Genomic DNA, 15211 nt, shown 5'->3' on the forward strand with positions numbered 1-15211 from the left:
GCCAGTACAGTTTTTAAAGGACAGCTTCCATAGGTTCGTGCTGTTTTTTCAGAGGTTGAAAAATTAACCTCCGTACCTTTTGAGGTACGGTATGTGCTCCGTACCTCAAAAATAATCATTCAAACTTGAAAGGTCTTCACCCTGAAATATTCGTTTGTTTTCTTCTAGGATGAATTTTATTAAAATAATAAAAGATTCTGTATATAATGTTTGACATTAGATTGTTGAATAAAATGTATGAGTCTGTCCTTATAATGCAGACTCCACAACTAACCAGATCTTGACAGAGAAGCTGTGAAGAATGTGACAGTGACAAGTAAACAGTGTGTGTTACAGAGTTTTTGTGTGAAGATTCTGATACAGCTCTTGGAATCATATTCTCACCTGTGTGTTTGGTTTTCATTTAGGTTTTCATTGGAATTTTCACAGCAGAAATGATTTTTAAAATAATTGCAATGCATCCATATGGGTATTTCCAAGTAGGTTGGAACATTTTTGATAGTGTAATAGTGTTCCATGGTTTAACAGAACTTTGTCTAGCAAATGTTGAAGGAATGGCTCTTCTTCGATTATTCAGGATGGTAAGTAGAATCCAATACCTAACTTTTATTTGATCGAAGTTTATCTCAGTTTCTGCAGACATAAAATGGGGCTACAGTAATACCTATCCCATTGGGACATTGGAAGTGTTAAATGAATTGATTAATATATAAAGAGTTTATTGCCAAGGAAAGAGTAAGCAGTCTCCAATGCTGTTATTTGACCACAACGTTAAAGGAAATAATGCCATATATGCAGGAAATTTGAGATACAGTTTTAGAAAGCAGGGTCAGGGTAACTGAGTACATTTTGGAAAGCAAGAAAATTAGGAGTCTCCAAAGTAGAATTCTAATATGACACCAAGAAGCCGAAATAAGGTGAGTATTTCTAAATGTCAGGTACAAAGGAAGACCAGTCAGGCCAGCAGAATGTTACTATAATAATTATTAGGTAAAAATTAGTGTATGTCTATGAGGTAGGGTAATGGTGAGACTCAGAAAATTAAACAAAGGAGTAATGTTATTAGAATAATGTTTATTGAAATAATAAGCTTTCGATAAGTTATACATGGTTGCATTCTGGTGACAGGTTGAAGGAATGTAGCAGGAATTAAGAACAATTAAGTCCGTTTGATCTTATTCTAATGGTTACTTCCTAGAGAGCAGCTCATTCAGAATCCTATCTTAAATCCTCATCCATAATATTTGCTAATGAATAAGAGAAATATATACAGGGTGTTGTCACCAAATTTATGGAAACAGCACTGGCAATTGCAGAAAATGTGCTAAAAGATAGTATCAAAATATTTTAAAGGCTGGTAATGGACTGAATTTAAGATGATTAATTTTTTTCATAGATAAATGTAAGATCTCACTCTTGAGTCCAGAAAGACAACTGAACACTAGAAAAAGTCAAGAAATGAGGCAAGGAATTTGGAATCAGCCTGGGCAACATAGTGAGACTCCACTTCTAAAAAAAAAAAAAAAAAGTCACAGTGGTGGTTCATGCCTGTAGTCTCAGCTACTCAGGAGGCTAAGGTGGGAGGATCACTTGGGCCCAGGAGTTGGAGGCTGCAGTGAGCCATGATTGTGCTTCTGCACTCCAGTCTGGGTGACAGAGAGAGACTCTGTCAAACAAACAAACAAAAATTGAGAAGAAAGTGTCAGGAAGGTATAGCCTGTATAAAAATGATGTATGAGATCTAGTTGACTGTAAGTTTACTGCGATATAGTGACCAAAAATATTAAGGTAATCTTGTTCTGTATAAACAGAAATTTTTAAAAATCTAGTGAAAGGAAGGGGACTATCCAAACTAAACCTAGAATGTTGTGTTTGGTCTTTGACATGTTATTTTAAAAGGGAAATACATGATAGTACCTTCATCAGAATCCAGTGGATCCTGGAAGACTTTCAATATCATTTTCATGTCAACATATGGGAAAAATGTGGAAAAATATTCAATATGTTGTGAAAAGCAAAAACAAAGAATGAATACTTCCCCTAATAGTTATGAAAATATAAAGCTAGAGGAATTGTAACAGTATAATGCTTAATGGGAATTGACAAATACATCAGTAGAAGAGGATATATTTAGACTGAGTATACAAAATTATCAAATATTTAAGATGTATTAAGAATTTTACATAAAATGAATGTTCAGTAGTTAATATTAATAATGCTTAAAACTCTAAACGCTATATATGTATATGTGTATAACGCTGATACACTGACCAGGTTTTTCATCCTTTGTTTCTTGTTCTTGATTTTACATTGCTCTATTAGTTGAGAATTTTCAAGTTGGGGAAGTATTGGCCAACATTCCAGATTTTGATGCGGTCTCTTAGTAATGCATGGGTGACCCTGAGAGACTTGGTCCTGTTGTTGTTCATATTCATGTTCTTTTCTGCTGCATTCGGCATGAGGCTGTTTGGTCAGAATTATGAAGAATTTGTTTGCCACATAGACCAAAACTGTCAACTCCCACGCTGGCACATGCATGACTTTTTCCACTCCTACCTGAACGTGTTCCGAATTCTCTGTGGAGAGTGGGTAGAGACCTTGTGGGACTGTATGGAGGTTGCAGGCCAATCCTGGTGTATTCCTTTTTACCTGATGGTCATTTTAATTGGAAATTTACTGGTGAGTAGTCAGTTCTTTTACATTTTCCTTGAAAACTGGCATAATGTAGTTTGGTATTTTCATGATGTACATTGATGGGATCTAATGGTTTGTAACTGTGGTAGTCCAATAGAGTAACCCACTAGCCAGATGTGGCCATTATCAACTGATATATGATTAGTCTCATTTGAAATGTGTTGTAAATGTAAAATATGCACCAGATTTGAAGTCTTACACAAAAAGTGATGTGAACTATTTCATTAATGATTTTTATGTTGAATGCATTTCTAAATGATAATACAGTAGGTCGTCCTTATGCTCAGTTGCACTGTATGTGGTTTTAGTTGCCTGTGGTCAACCATTGTCTGAAAACATCCAGTGGAAAATTCCAGAAATATAAAACTCATAAGTTTTAAATTGCATGCCATTCTGGGTAGTGTAATGGAATCTCCTGCCATACCACTCTGTCCTGCTCTGGGCATGAAACATTCCTTTGTCTAGCATATTCATGCTGTATACGCTACCTATCGGTCCTTTAGTAGCTGTCTGGGCTGTCAGATCATGTAGTATGCATGAGGTTTGGTACCATCCTCTGCGTCTGGCATCCACTGGGGGTCTTGGGATTTATCTGCCCTGGATAAAGGGGGACTACTGTATTTGTATTTAACTAAATACAAATACTGTTAGTTAAATACAAATGCAATAGTCTCCCTTTATTTATTGGTATTTAGTTAAATATATATTTAGTTAAATACAAATATGTTTGTATTTATTGTATACAAATTGTATATTGTATTTAACTAAATATATTTGTTAAATAAAATGTATTAGTAAAATTAATTTGCCTGTTTTTCTGTGTTTTCTATGTGGCCACTGCAAATTTAAAATTGCATATGTGATTGCATCATATTTCCATTGGATAGCACTAGCTTCTAACCTTGTTACTCAATGTAATATTGGCATCACCTGGAAGGTGGTTAGACATGCAGACTCCCAGACCCCAGACCTATGCAATCATAATCTACAGTGTAACACTGTTCCCAGGTGATTTGTGTGCCCATTAAATTTTAAGAAGCACTTAAATGTAACACTGTTGTCAGTCTTTTCCTGGCATTGGAATTACCTGGGGAATTAATAAAACTATGCTGATGCCTAGAATACATTCTTAGAGATTCTGATTTTATTGGTATGTGGATATGACCTAGTCATCAGGATTTTTTGAAAATCTTCAGTTGATTAAATTGTGTAGTCAAGATTGAAAACCACTGGTCTATAAAAATGTTACATATTAACTAAGAAAGCTTTCACTTATAAGTTTCCTAATAACTGAAGTGGTTTTAGTGAATTAAGTGAATAAGTAACTTTCACTGCATCTATGGAAAAGATATGGCTTACTAAAAAATGATTCTTACGGGAATACAAGACTTGGTATTTTCTTTTTACTCATGTCATAAAGATCAAGTACATTTCCCAAAAGGCTGAAAAAAAATCTCAGGTTAGACTCAATTTTACATTGCCTGTCCACATGGCTTGTGTTTCACCTCGAGAAGACCCTTGTCATACAATTGTCACATTAGCATTGTATTTAATTGTTAATGTACTTCTCTATGTTCTTTATGAAACTGTAAGCACCATGAGGGAAAGGACCATAACTCTCCTCTTTATTATAAAACCTAGAACAGTGCCCAACATGTAAAAGATACTTCAGTATCTTCTGCCCTTTGTAGTTATAGTAGTACACTTCTCATTCCCAGTGATATAAAACACCACTATAACTGGTTGAAACAAGAAATGATCATATATATCAGCATACATAACTCATAACTCAAAATATCAGGTATAGATCTTGCTTCAGTTTGGGTGTGACACAAATGATTAAATGGGATCATTATAGAGAGGTCTTTGTAGATCTCAATTCTGTTTTTCTCTGTGCTCGTTGCTAGCTAGTATCCTCTGTTTTATCAAGATGGCTGCTGCAGTCTAAAACTTCATATCTTTGTGTTATATCAAGTCTAATAGAGGAAAGAATTTCTTTTCTAGAAGCCACAGCCAATTTTTCCTATTATCTCATTAGCTGAATCATATGCCCATTCTTAACTAGTCTCCATTGCCCAGGGTGTTGAATGCATTTATTATGTTAAACTGTTCATAACTCTCCCTTACAGCTGGATGGGATAAGATCAAACCCAAATCCTATGACTAATAAGGGGATAAGTGTAATTTCCCAAATAAATTATATATTTATGTTTCCAAAAGGAAGAGTTATGGCTGTTGAGGAAAGCAACAACAACAACACATACATACACATAATTCAAAGGGAAAGAAGCAGAAATACTAAGGCATTATCTATATACACACACACATATATGTGCATGTATGTATATATACATATATGTATGATATAACATATAAATGTATAATATATATATATTTGCCTAAACATTCCTGCTTCTTTGATTTTGAACTCCAATCTATTTCTATTTTTTGTTGTTTCTACTAACCAGAAACTTCATCAGTGTGCAGAGGGATTCCAGGATAAATGGAGTTACATGAACCTCCATTTCCAATTGATTGGCCATCATATTTCTTGGCTCACTAAATCCTTCCAGCTTAATTTTTCTTAGTAGTCATCCAACTCTGAAACATCATGATAATGGCAGTAGAATAAGTAGAAGGGGGGAAAATATAAGGAGATAATCTTTGAAGCTGTTGATCTTTTTAACCTCCATGGTTCTAATGTGGTTTAGTGTAAAAGGAAGATATTTCACATTTTTAAAAATTAGTTTTGTATTTTCTAAGAAAACTCAGCAGTAATTTTAAGCCTTATGCAGAAACCTTACAAAAAATTATTATACGCCAAAGGAAATGAATTGGTTTTTAAATAGTTCTATGTCTTGTTGAGTTGTAGAAAAAGCAGAGTTCAGAATCAAAGAAACGTGGGTTCAAATTTCAGTTCTGTCACTGTACTAGTCCATTCTCATGCTGCTAATAAAGACATACCTGACACTGGGTAATTTATAAAGTCAAGAGGTTTAATTGACTCACATTTACATAGGGTGGAAGAGACCTCAGGAAAGTTACAGTCATGGCAGAAGGGGAAGCAGGCATGCCCTTCTTCACATGGTGGCAGCAAGAAGAAGTGCGTAGTGAAGCAGGGGAAAGCCCCTTATAAAACCATCAGATCTTCTGAGAACTCACTATCATGAGAATAGCATGGAGGTAACCACCATCATGATTCAGTTACTTCCCACCAAGTCCCTCCCATAACACATGAGGATTATGGAAACTACAGTTCAAGATGAGATTTGGTTGGAGACACAGCCAAGCAATATCATTCCACCCCTGGCCCTTCCCAAATATCATATCCTCACATTTCAAAACACTATCATGTCTTTCCAAAAGTTCCCCAAAGTCTTAATTCATCCCAGCATTAACTCAAAAGTCCAAGTCCAAAGTCTCATCTAAGATAAGACAAGTCCCTTCCACCTATGAGCCTGTACAATCAAAAGCAAGTTAGTTACTTACTAGATACAATGTGGGTAAGGCATTGGATAAATACATCCATTCCAAATGGGATTCACTGGCTAAAACAAAGCGGGTACAGCTGCCATGCAAGTCTGAAATCCAATAGGGCAGTCATTAAACCTCAAAGTTCCAAAATGATCTCCTTTGGCTCTATGTCTCACATTCAGGGCATACTGATGCAAGAGGTGGGTTCCCATGGCCTTGAATAGCTCCATCCCTGTGTCTTTGTAGGGTACAGCACTGATCCCAGCTGCCTTCACAGGCCAGTGTTAAGTGCCTGTGGCTTTTCCAGGTGCAGTCCAAGTTGTCAGTGGATCTACCATTCTGGTGTCTGGAGAACAGTGGCCCTCTTCTCACAGCTCCACTAGGCAGTGCCCCAGTGGGGACTCTGTGTTGGGGCTCCAACCCTACATTTCTTTTCCACACTGCCATAGCAGAGGTTCTCTATGAGAGCTCTGCCCCTGGAGCAAACTTCTGCCTGGACATCCAGGCATTTCCATACATCCTCTGTAATCTTGGTGGAGATTCCAAAACCTCAATTCTTGACTTCTTTGCACCCGCAGGCTCAACACCACATGGAAGTTGCCCAGGCTTGGGGCTTGCACACTCCAAAGTGATGGTCTAAGCTATACTTCGGCCCCTTTTGGCCACAGCTGGAACAGCTGGGACACTGGGCACTAGGTCCCTAGGCTGCACACGGCAGGGGGACCCTGGGCCCAGACTACACAACCATTTTTTCCTCCTAGGCCTATGCCCTGTTATGGGAGGGGCTGCTGTGAAGGTCTCTGATGTGCCCTGGAGACATTTTCCCCATTGCTTTGGTGATTAACATTCGGTTCCTCATTACTTATGCAAATTTATGCAGCCAGCTTGAATTTCTCTCCAGAAAATTGGTTTTACTTTTCTACTGCATCATCAGGCTGCAAATTTTACAAACTTTTATGCTCTGCTTCTTGAATGCTTTGCCACTTAGAAATTTCTTCTGCCAGATACCTGAAATCATCTCTCTCAAGTTCACAGTTCCACAGATCTCTAGGGAAGGGGCAAAAAGCCGTCAGTCTCTTTGCTAAAGCATGGCTAAAGGAGTCATCTTTGCTCCAGTTCTCAACAAGTTCCTCATCTCAATCTGAGACCACCTCAGCCTGGACTTTATTGTCCATATCACTATCAGCATTTTGTTAAGACCATTCAACAAGTCTCTAGGAAGTTCCAAACATCCCACATCTTGCTGTCTTCTTTGAGCCCTCCAAACTGTTCCAACATCTGCCTGTTACCCAGTTCCAAAGTCACTTCCACATTTTTGGGTATCTTTACAACAGTGCCCCATTCTCTGCAGTATCAATTTACTGTATTAGTCCATTCTCATGATGCTAATAAGGGCGTAACCGAGGCTGGATAATTTACAAAAGAAAGAGGTTTAACTGACTCACAGTTCCACAGGGCTTGGGAGGCCTCAGGAAACTTACAATCATGGTGGAAGAGGAAGCAGGCATGTCCTTGTTCACATTGCAGCAGCAAGGAGAAGTGCAGAGTGAATGTGGGGTAAACCCCTTATAAAACCATCAGATCTTGTGAGAATTCACCCACCATGAGAACAGCGTGGAGGTAACTGCCCCCATGATTCAGTTACCTCCCACCGATTCCCTCCCACAACATGTGGGGATTATGAGAACTACAATTCAAGATGAGATTTGGATGGGAAGAAAGACAAACCATTTCAATCACTTAATAAATGATGTTGTGCATATTACACAGCCTCTTTAAACCTGGCCATACTTAACAGAGGAATGAACATAACAGTACCTGCCTTGTAGGGTTGTTATAACTTAAATGTAATCATTTGGCACCCTATAAGTAATTCATAAATTACACAAATCATTTCTTTGCACTCTAGAAAAATTTAACCCCTATATCTTCACCAGATTTTTGTTAGTTATTTAATATTATTGACAAGTTTTAGTTAGGTAGATTTTAATTTCATTCTGGGTGTTTTACTTGTGATTTAGGTGATTGCCACAAAGTGAAATATAGTACCTGACTCTGGTTACATAAACCAAACACTGAGGGATAGAAACATGAAAATAAAAGAAAGAGAAAACTTAATACAAACTTCAGTTGCTTTTTAAAAATAAAAAATTTGGTTGTAGAGACATATGTTATTCCATATATATTTGTATAATTCCAAATTAAATATATATTAAGATATAATTCAAGAAATTTAAAATTAAGTAGCCTCAATACATGTTAAATTCCTTCATACATGTTTATTTGTTGATTACAAATCAGAAAGTAATTACTTAAATCTTGAACTTTCTTTCTCTTTTATGCTGTTTGATTTTGCTATGAGTTGCTCAATTCTCACCCAATATGTGGATATCTTTGAGATGCAAGAAAACAAAATTCAGGGGAATTTAAAAAAAGTTTTGTTTTATATACATTATTTCACCTTTTCTCTCCTAACACAAAAATAATAAATATATGTTTTTAATCTAGTTACAGATTCTGTGACTAAAGTTACTCTGAGTTTATACAATACAAATCTCTGCATTTTCTGCTCTCTTTTTTGTTAATGCTCAAATTAGAAGTAGTAATCAGTTCTCTGTAACTTGCGCCACTTACACAGCCTGTCTTTTCCTTTAAATCCTTAAAAGAGAGTAGGCTATTTTAAATTCAGACCACATCTGAACAAAGCAGTAGCATTTCTGAGGGTTATAAAATTCTTATCTTACACTACAGTTTCAGAGCACTTAGCACTTTTAAGATTACGTTCATTTTTAGGCTTTGAACATTTTCACTATATATACATATATATATGAATGTATGTGTGTATATTTGTGTACATGTGTGTCTAAGATATAAGAAATCTTTGATGTAATTTCCTAAAAATATGATTAATATAGCATAAACTTTTTCTGGTTCAAATCCTAGCACAAAATCTATTTTTTATTCATTCTATAATCACTTATTTTTAAAAATAAATATTTATTACCTATTTTGTGTCTAGCAGTGTGCTGGTTGTCTAATTAAGAGAAAACATGGTTTTTGTTCATATGAAGCTTACAGTCATGAAACACACTAACACCCTTCCCTTATTTCACACTGTGCCTAATACTTAGCCAAACAGTGGAAGAAAAGGAAACAATTGAGTATCTTAAATTATATCTGGTCTCACCCTTTTATATCACGAAGCTGTTGTCCTTTGAGAATAATAGAGTTGTTAATAGTGTGGCTCCTACGGGGGCCATGCAGCTCCTGCCTAGATTATCTATAAGTAAACCTCATTGCCAAAGGAGACACTAATGGGAGAACAGAAAGGATCAAAGGTTACATAGATTAGACCTAAGTCTGCTTTCTTTATTTCAGAGGCTATTAGAATTTGATCATTGTCCTTTCTGTTTTATTTTTCTCTTCTGAGAATCTTTCATTGGGATTATAAAAGATATCTGCCAGTTTTTCAGATGCTCTCACCCACAAAACATTTCCCATATTGATATATCTTATAACCAAAATTTTATTGCTATGCTAAAACTATGGATAAGATTAAGTTTATGTATTTGATGACTTTATTCACTGCAAAATACTTTGATTTTTCTATACAAGTCTTATTTGAAACTTCTCTATTCCTAAGAAATAGGAAGATCTATATAGAGAGAAGTAAATGTAACCCATTAGGATTAAATACTATTAGGTCGGAAGTTCTAATTTTCCCAGATGTGCATGTCCATGAGAAAAAGAGTAATTATTGGAGTGTTTGAGAAACTCAACTGTTCACATAGATCTAAAATTTTGAAAGAAGTTTCAAAATATGAGTCTTTGGAGATGCTCACATACTTATTTCATGTACATATAAATAGCATAATTATCCAAAATTATAATGTATGCCTTACAATTATAAACAAGTTTAAAATCTGATTCTCTGGAAAGTGATCAGTACTTAATCATATTTCTAAGTGACAGTGAAAGTCAAAATATACACTATCTTTGAGTTCAAAATAAGTTACAAGTATTAGGAATGATTCTTCCATCACTTATCTGTTTCTTGTTTGACCAAATTTACTACAACAGAGAATCAACTAACCTTCCTAGCATCTGTGTTTTCATCTCACAAAAGCCATTAGATATGATATTCAGGACCATGGATAGCTCTATCCCTGTATAGTTCTTCCTGGGTTTGCAGAATTATTACATGTTTTCCTAGAACAGGGCTGAAGTGAAGTGAGCTGCCTGGAAAAAACAACTTATTTGCTCACCTTGAGTGAGACAGCCTGACTCAGTGAGAAAATAAGCTTTGGAATAAAGCAGACTTGGGTCTAATCTATGTAACCTTTGATCCTTTGATATTTGACATATGTAAACCTTGTCTTTTCCATCTGTAAAAGAGAAACAAATCATATTGCATAGGACGTCATGAGCTTAAAATAAATTCTTGCTATACAAATCCATAGCGCAGCACCTAACACACTGTGGTAGATGGATAAGAACTGAATAGTATTGTAGTTCATCTGCTTCATTTTCAAATCTCAGATCAGCCTTTTTTGGTCAAATTCATTTTTTAAGTTAACATATAAAATTGTATGTATTTATGGTGTACAAGGTAATGTTTTGAAGTAGACATACATTGTGGAATGGCTAAATAGAGCTAATTAACAAATTCATTACTTCACATGGTTATCGTTTTAATGGTGAGAACACTTAACCCATTTATGTCAGAAGTTGCAATTTTTGTGTGAAAATTCAGACCTTGGCAATGACCTTGAGCAGTGGGACATAAATAACTCCCACAAGCTTAGCCTTCCAATAATGGAACACTAGGCACAAATGGGTTAATATTCACACTCTAGAAGTAGAGAGCAGAATGGTGGTTACCAGAAGTTGGGTGGTTAGGGGAAAGTAGAGATTGAGGAGCCATTGGCCAAAGTATATATAATTACAGTTACATAGGAAGAATAAGTTCAAAAGATGCATTGTACAGCATGGTGACTACCGTTATTAATTACAATATATTGTATTATTGAAATATGCTAACAGAGTAGATATTAAATGTTCTCAAGTCAGTTTTGTAAACAAACTTTTCATTACTTAAAATGAAACAAAATGGGATACATTTAGCCTCATTTTACTTCCTTATTTAGGTAGTTTACCTGTTTCTGGCATTGGTGAGCTCATTTAGTTCATGCAAAGATGTAACAGCTGAAGAGAGTAATGAAGCAAAAAATCTCCAGCTTGCAGTGGCAAGGATTAAAAAAGGAATAAACTATGTGCTGCTTAAAATACTATGCAAAAAACAAAATGTCCCAAAGGACACAATGGACCATGTAAATGAGGTATATGTTAAAGAAGATATTTCTGACCATACCCTTTCTGAATTGAGCAACGCCCAAGATTTTCTCAAGGATAAGGAAAAAAGCAGTGGCACAGAGAAAAATACTACTGAAAATGAGAGCCAATCGCTTATCCCCAGTCCTAGTGTCTCAGAAACTGTACCAGTTGCTTCAGGAGAATCTGATATAGAAAATCCGGATAATAAGGAGATTCAGAGTAAGTCTGGTGATGGAGACAGCAAGGAGGTAAGATGTTTAAATATCCTGATTGCTTAGTGGTGATTTATAGTATTGTTGATAAGGAAGTAAATAAGCACTGAAGTTCCACAGCCAGATTGTCCACTCAATTCTAACTCCATCACTTCGAGCTCCATCACTCTTAGCCTCTGAATTTATGCTTTTGATCAAATTAGTTAAACTTTCCAAGCTTCAGTTTTCTCATATTTAAATGGGGCTAAAATAATATTTACTCCATAGGGGGATAATAGTACATAGAACAATGCCTAGTAAAGAGTAAGCACTTAGGAAACATTAGATAATATAATTGTGACATTTTATAAATTAATAACCAGTCTGAGGGTGCTGAAAAGTATACTGAGGAAACCAAAGTTTTCAAAATCAAGGTATATGATTTAAGAAATCACTAAATTTCCATGGACTTTATCATCTTAAAATGGGAGATTGAATTAGAACAGTGTTACACTTCCTTCTTGCTTGCTAAAATTCTAAGATTTAAGTCAGATCATTTCTGCCCATATTTGGACATTGTAGTTAAGTTGGACTAAAGGAATTTTTAAAACCTCCCAGTTTGAATTGTGCACAGTTGGTAGCTTTATAACGCACTGGCTTAAAAAATCAGGGTCGCATTCAAAGAAGGGTAGATACTGTTGTTCACTTAGCTTCTAAAATATACACCCTACTGGAAACAGTCTTATTGTCTCCATTTGCAAACAGCATTGTGTTTTAGAAGGAGGTACAATTTCATAGAAAGCTACACCTACAGAGATCACACCTGTACAAGGGCTTTTAACTTTGGGTCCCACTGGGGAATCATTTCAGATCACTCAGGGGCACTGGAGGGTCAGGGAATGTCTCTTAACAGGTCCCCATCATCTCTGGCACCATCTTGTTTCCCAGACCTCTTCTGTTTTGGGAGATGCGCTCTACAATAACTTCACAAATTGTCTTCTAACAGGAGTTCAGTTTCAATTATCCAAGGTCCTTCCATCATTTACTAAAGCCATCATTATTTTAGTTAGAGAAACATTTTTAATCCACATGCCCAATAGTCTAAGGTTCATTTACCTTTTAAATTAATACCATTACTATAAAACAGGCATAAATTCTTACTCAGCACACTTCTCAATCATCATTAAAGATTTTGATTACCATCCATTTCTGGGTGAAATTGCTATTTGCCACAGCACATCATGTTGGAGTCTCCCTGAAAACTTCATGCTAATCTCCTTAGAAATTCTGGAGTATGAAAATACATAGGAAAGCTGTAACTTAAAACAACTGTAAATATCAAAATTGCATTATTTATGCTGTATAGTTATTAGGTCTTGCTGGTTGATTAACTACTCACAAAAGATGTATTCGTTTATTTATATATTTAGTTAGGTGCTTTCTAGATTATGTAGCCCATGACTCCTTAGGATGTTGGTATACCCACAGCCAAAAATAAAACACAAAAATATATAAATGATCTGATAATTCAGAGATACACTCCCTTGTTTCTTTGGTATTTGTACTTCCAGCCTATTTTTATTAAAATAAGCATATATATTGACATATATATGCATATATATAGTGTGTGTTTATCATAAAAATAACATCAAAACTCACATCGTATTTTATAACTTATATTTTTTATAATGCAGAAGTATATTATGGTCACTTTATTATGCCATTAAATAATCTTCTATCAAAATAAATGATTTATAATTTGAGTCTTAATTGATTTATTTGTAAAATTAGAATAATACCTACTCACAGGTATTTTGGAAAAATCACATCAAATAGGATATGTGCAAGGCTTTTTGCAACTCTTTAGAAAAAATGTATGATGTATAATTTTAATTACTGAGTGCCAAATATTATATTTAAATTACTTAATGCCTAGTCTCACATAAATATATTGCTACAGATTTTATTTCATTAGAAATAAATAAGAATATATAAAAGTAATAGAAATAATAAAAATATCTGTTTAAGAATAATATTCTGCTGGATACTTTACTTTTTTAAATTGAGCACTATAATGATTTACTAACAACTGACCACGTAAGGACTAAAGCAAAAATAGCTTTCTAATTACATTTCCTTGACACTTACTGTGTATAAGTCTAAGAGGCAGGACAAAATATTGACAATTTCTTTTTTTTTTTTTTGGCACTCTACTTTACCTAGATTTTTTTCTTAATTTTTACGAAGTAAGATTGGTTTCATTCCAAATGTTAAAATACACTTGCCTTAATTTTTGTTTTAATTAGAAAATATTACCTATATGCTATTAACCTTAGAATCTCGGTGATTTTAAAGAATGATTTATAGTATAGTTATTTCAAAATAAGGTAAAATAAAGCATTGTGAGAAAATAATTTTAAATAAAGGCAAAGAGTATCATTTGCACTATTACCTATATAAAGCGATGACCACCTTATTCTACCCAGCCTTGAACTTCAGTCAAAAGCAGAGAAAGAAGGTCAATCTCTGCATCTGGGTGCTTTTCATAAGGCTGGGCCCCTTTCCCAGGCCTGTCCTTATCCCTATTTCTTGTGCCTTTCCCTCATTTTACTTCATGATAAATCCCATCCTATGATGACATACATAAGACCATCTGGACTGATTTTTACAATGAAACCTAAGATCTACCCATCTTTAGCATCAAAGGATGATTTGTTTTGATTCTACTCATCTAATTGAAATAGCATATATGGGAACCTTGTGACTTACTTCAAGAAAACTTTGGAACCCAAATCCTTTTGTGAATTGGAGACAACCCATACATCTTAAAGAAGTAAAGTGTTATTAACTAAACATTAATTTTAATCTAAGTGTTATTTTAGGTTAAAGTAAGTATCATACAATAGTGTTTTAAACTTCAATTCTTATCAATATATATGATTTTAATATCAGCCATGAAATCGGCCTAAGGTCTTTTAAACCTAACAATATTATTTCTGTACAAAATTTTTCTCACTTCTGAAAATGAAATAAACTTTGACCACTGTGGGTAAATGAAACTAATCACAACTTTTTTGGTGGGACTTCACCTTTTAGAAAATAAAGCAGTCTAGCTCATCTGAATGCAGTACCGTTGATATTGCTATCTCTGAAGAAGAAGAAATGTTCTATGGAAGTGAAAGATCAAAGCATCCTAAAAATGGTAAGAAAATTGTGTTAATCTTGCTAGGAAACTAATTTTAATTACAAGTTGTCAAAATGTATATGTTCCTTTAGTAAACATATTCTACCTGGAAGCTAATTCAAATAACTCTCTTAAATAGGTGGCATTGCACATTTCAGACTCAACTACCAGCTAAGTCACTTATTTTAACAATTAACAATTGTTGATTGAACAGTAAGAATTTGGAATCTCCAGCTCATTTCAGGACTTAGTTCATTTCTGTAACTTCTACAGTACTACTTATGTCCTACTTTGAAACAATAGATTATGAATAAACAATGACAGTATAGTGACT

The 15211-nt window shown here is 34.8% G+C and overlaps 1 protein-coding gene across 1 annotated transcript in view; it reads left to right on the plus strand.

The window, feature by feature from the left end:
* The window catches only part of SCN7A (sodium voltage-gated channel alpha subunit 7), a 101903-nt gene that overhangs the window by 59276 nt on the left and 27416 nt on the right, over positions 1 to 15211 (plus strand). The window contains exons 13-16 of the mRNA XM_050752824.1: positions 408 to 581; positions 2323 to 2679; positions 11316 to 11750; positions 14790 to 14895. Of these exons, the coding sequence (XP_050608781.1) occupies positions 408 to 581; positions 2323 to 2679; positions 11316 to 11750; positions 14790 to 14895 (1072 nt within the window). The remainder of the gene's footprint in view (positions 1 to 407; positions 582 to 2322; positions 2680 to 11315; positions 11751 to 14789; positions 14896 to 15211) is intronic.

This window comes from Macaca thibetana, chromosome 12 (genome assembly GCF_024542745.1).
Source record: "Macaca thibetana thibetana isolate TM-01 chromosome 12, ASM2454274v1, whole genome shotgun sequence".
NCBI lineage: Eukaryota > Metazoa > Chordata > Mammalia > Primates > Cercopithecidae > Macaca > Macaca thibetana.